This window comes from Nanorana parkeri, unplaced genomic scaffold (genome assembly GCF_000935625.1).
Source record: "Nanorana parkeri isolate BGI_ZX_2015 unplaced genomic scaffold, ASM93562v1 scaffold2064, whole genome shotgun sequence".
Lineage (NCBI taxonomy): Eukaryota > Metazoa > Chordata > Amphibia > Anura > Dicroglossidae > Nanorana > Nanorana parkeri.
The window spans coordinates 162,895-165,594 of record NW_017308332.1 but is presented as its reverse complement, the minus strand read 5'-3'; the positions used below and the strand labels follow the sequence as shown (position 1 = coordinate 165,594).

The 2,700-nt window shown below is 51.0% G+C and overlaps 1 protein-coding gene across 1 annotated transcript in view; it reads right to left on the bottom strand.

The window, feature by feature from the left end:
* B2M (beta-2-microglobulin) overlaps positions 1 to 2,700 on the bottom strand; it is an 8,589-nt gene continuing 5,889 nt past the window's right edge. The window contains exon 2 of the mRNA XM_018572542.1: positions 1 to 320. Within this exon, the coding sequence (XP_018428044.1) occupies positions 1 to 320 (320 nt within the window). The remainder of the gene's footprint in view (positions 321 to 2,700) is intronic.

Sequence of the window (2,700 nt, the reverse complement as noted above, 5' to 3'; positions counted from 1 at the left end):
CTAGGTTCCCCACTGAATGTGAGCAGCCCGGGAACGTACCATATCCAGGACGATGGACTTGACTGGACCATCACTGTGCTTGACATCGCAGCTGTATTTAACCCCCTCTTGTGGTGTGAATTTGGAGGATTTGGTGATGTAGTAGGACCAGTCCTGGTCGAAGGACATGTCAGACTGGAACAAGTCCTTGTACTCTTCACCGTTGTGCTTCAGCTTTAGATCAATGATGGGAGGATGGAAGTTCTTGCAGTGGCAGATCAGCTCGTTCGGTTCTCCATTTTTGATTGGGTCTCGGGTGTAGACGTATATCTGCGGAGGTTCTGGAGGAGAAAAAAAGAGCATTCAAGCATCTTTTGTATATATCCCTTCACTAGAGACCGGTGACATCACTGAGAGTGCAGCCTATCCCTTCACTAGAGAGCGGTGGCATCACTGAGAATGCAGCCTATCCCTTCACTAGAGAGCGGTGGCATCACTGAGAATGCAGCCTATCCCTTCACTAGAGAGCGGTGGCATCACTGAGAATGCAGCCTATCCCTTCACTAGAGAGCGGTGGCATCACTGAGAATGCAGCCTATCCCTTCACTAGAGAGCGGTGGCATCACTGAGAATGCAGCCTATCCCTTCACTAGAGAGCGGTGGCATCACTGAGAATGCAGCCTATCCCTTCACTAGAGAGCGGTGGCATCACTGAGAATGCAGCCTATCCCTTCACTAGAGAGCGGTGGCATCACTGAGAATGCAGCCTATCCCTTCACTAGAGAGCGGTGGCATCACTGAGAATGCAGCCTATCCCTTCACTAGAGAGCGGTGGCATCACTGAGAATGCAGCCTATCCCTTCACTAGAGAGCGGTGGCATCACTGAGAATGCAGCCTATCCCTTCACTAGAGAGCGGTGGCATCACTGAGAATGCAGCCTATCCCTTCACTAGAGAGCGGTGGCATCACTGAGAATGCAGCCTATCCCTTCACTAGAGAGCGGTGGCATCACTGAGAATGCAGCCTATCCCTTCACTAGAGAGCGGTGGCATCACTGAGAATGCAGCCTATCCCTTCACTAGAGAGCGGTGGCATCACTGAGAATGCAGCCTATCCCTTCACTAGAGAGCGGTGGCATCACTGAGAATGCAGCCTATCCCTTCACTAGAGAGCGGTGGCATCACTGAGAATGCAGCCTATCCCTTCACTAGAGAGCGGTGGCATCACTGAGAATGCAGCCTATCCCTTCACTAGAGAGCGGTGGCATCACTGAGAATGCAGCCTATCCCTTCACTAGAGAGCGGTGGCATCACTGAGAATGCAGCCTATCCCTTCACTAGAGAGCGGTGGCATCACTGAGAATGCAGCCTATCCCTTCACTAGAGAGCGGTGGCATCACTGAGAATGCAGCCTATCCCTTCACTAGAGAGCGGTGGCATCACTGAGAATGCAGCCTATCCCTTCACTAGAGAGCGGTGGCATCACTGAGAATGCAGCCTATCCCTTCACTAGAGAGCGGTGGCATCACTGAGAATGCAGCCTATCCCTTCACTAGAGAGCGGTGGCATCACTGAGAATGCAGCCTATCCCTTCACTAGAGAGCGGTGGCATCACTGAGAATGCAGCCTATCCCTTCACTAGAGAGCGGTGGCATCACTGAGAATGCAGCCTATCCCTTCACTAGAGAGCGGTGGCATCACTGAGAATGCAGCCTATCCCTTCACTAGAGACCGGTGACATCACTGAGAGTGCAGCCTGAGAGTACATCATGGCACCTCTTCCTGGTATGGAGGCTCAGGAGGAGCTGCTGCAGCTCTGTCCAGCCACTCTCTACAGCAGTAGATCCCTAATAGAAGTGATCTGTGGCTGCATGGAGGATCGCCCCTTCCTCTGTCTGTCCCTCCGAGAAAAAAGGGGAATCCCTGCAGGAGTGACAGACAGTCACCCCTCTCTGCTAGGAGAAGACTTGGAGAGCTGACTGATCAGTGGTCACATGATCAGTCAGCCATCATGTGACATCTGCAGCGTCCCACGCTGCCCCTAAGCAGAGGGGGGGGGGTATCTTTCACTCTTCCTGAACTTCTCCTATAATTCTATTTTTGGTCTTAATGAAAGAGGAACAAAGTTCTTTCAGTGTCTGACGTTTGATACGGCGAGTAAAAATCAGACTTTGGACATAAAACAACATTTAAAAAACAAAAAGAGATCAGACTTCCATCCACTGGTGACAAAAGAAACGGAGAACGGTCTCCAACGCAACCGCAAAGTACTGCAGAACATGCACAGTATTGTTACATGAAGACGCATGTGACTGCCACTAGAGGGAGCTGAAGAGCATAGACATTTCCTATACTGCTCGGCGCCATCTAGTGGCAGTCTTTATTATAGATCAGCCCCATAGAATGCAGCCCTGGATGTATATCAATTATCTATCCGAATGATTCCGAGCAGACCCAGGATTTCAAAAAAGTTAAACTTTCCAGTGGCGAAACCCCTGCACTGCAAGGGTTAACTGCCCCCCCCATCCTCTCAGTCCTGTGGCAGTGACCGCTCACCTTTCTCCCCTGGATGTCTTCTTCAGGCCTAATAGACCTACATGACGTTACGGGTCACGTTACGGGGCACACTGCAAGGGTTACCTTTGCAAAATCCTGGAGTTTCGCTTTAATTCTTACTCAGCTGTGGAAATCCCCTAATCCCGTCTCGGGGAATTTTCAGTC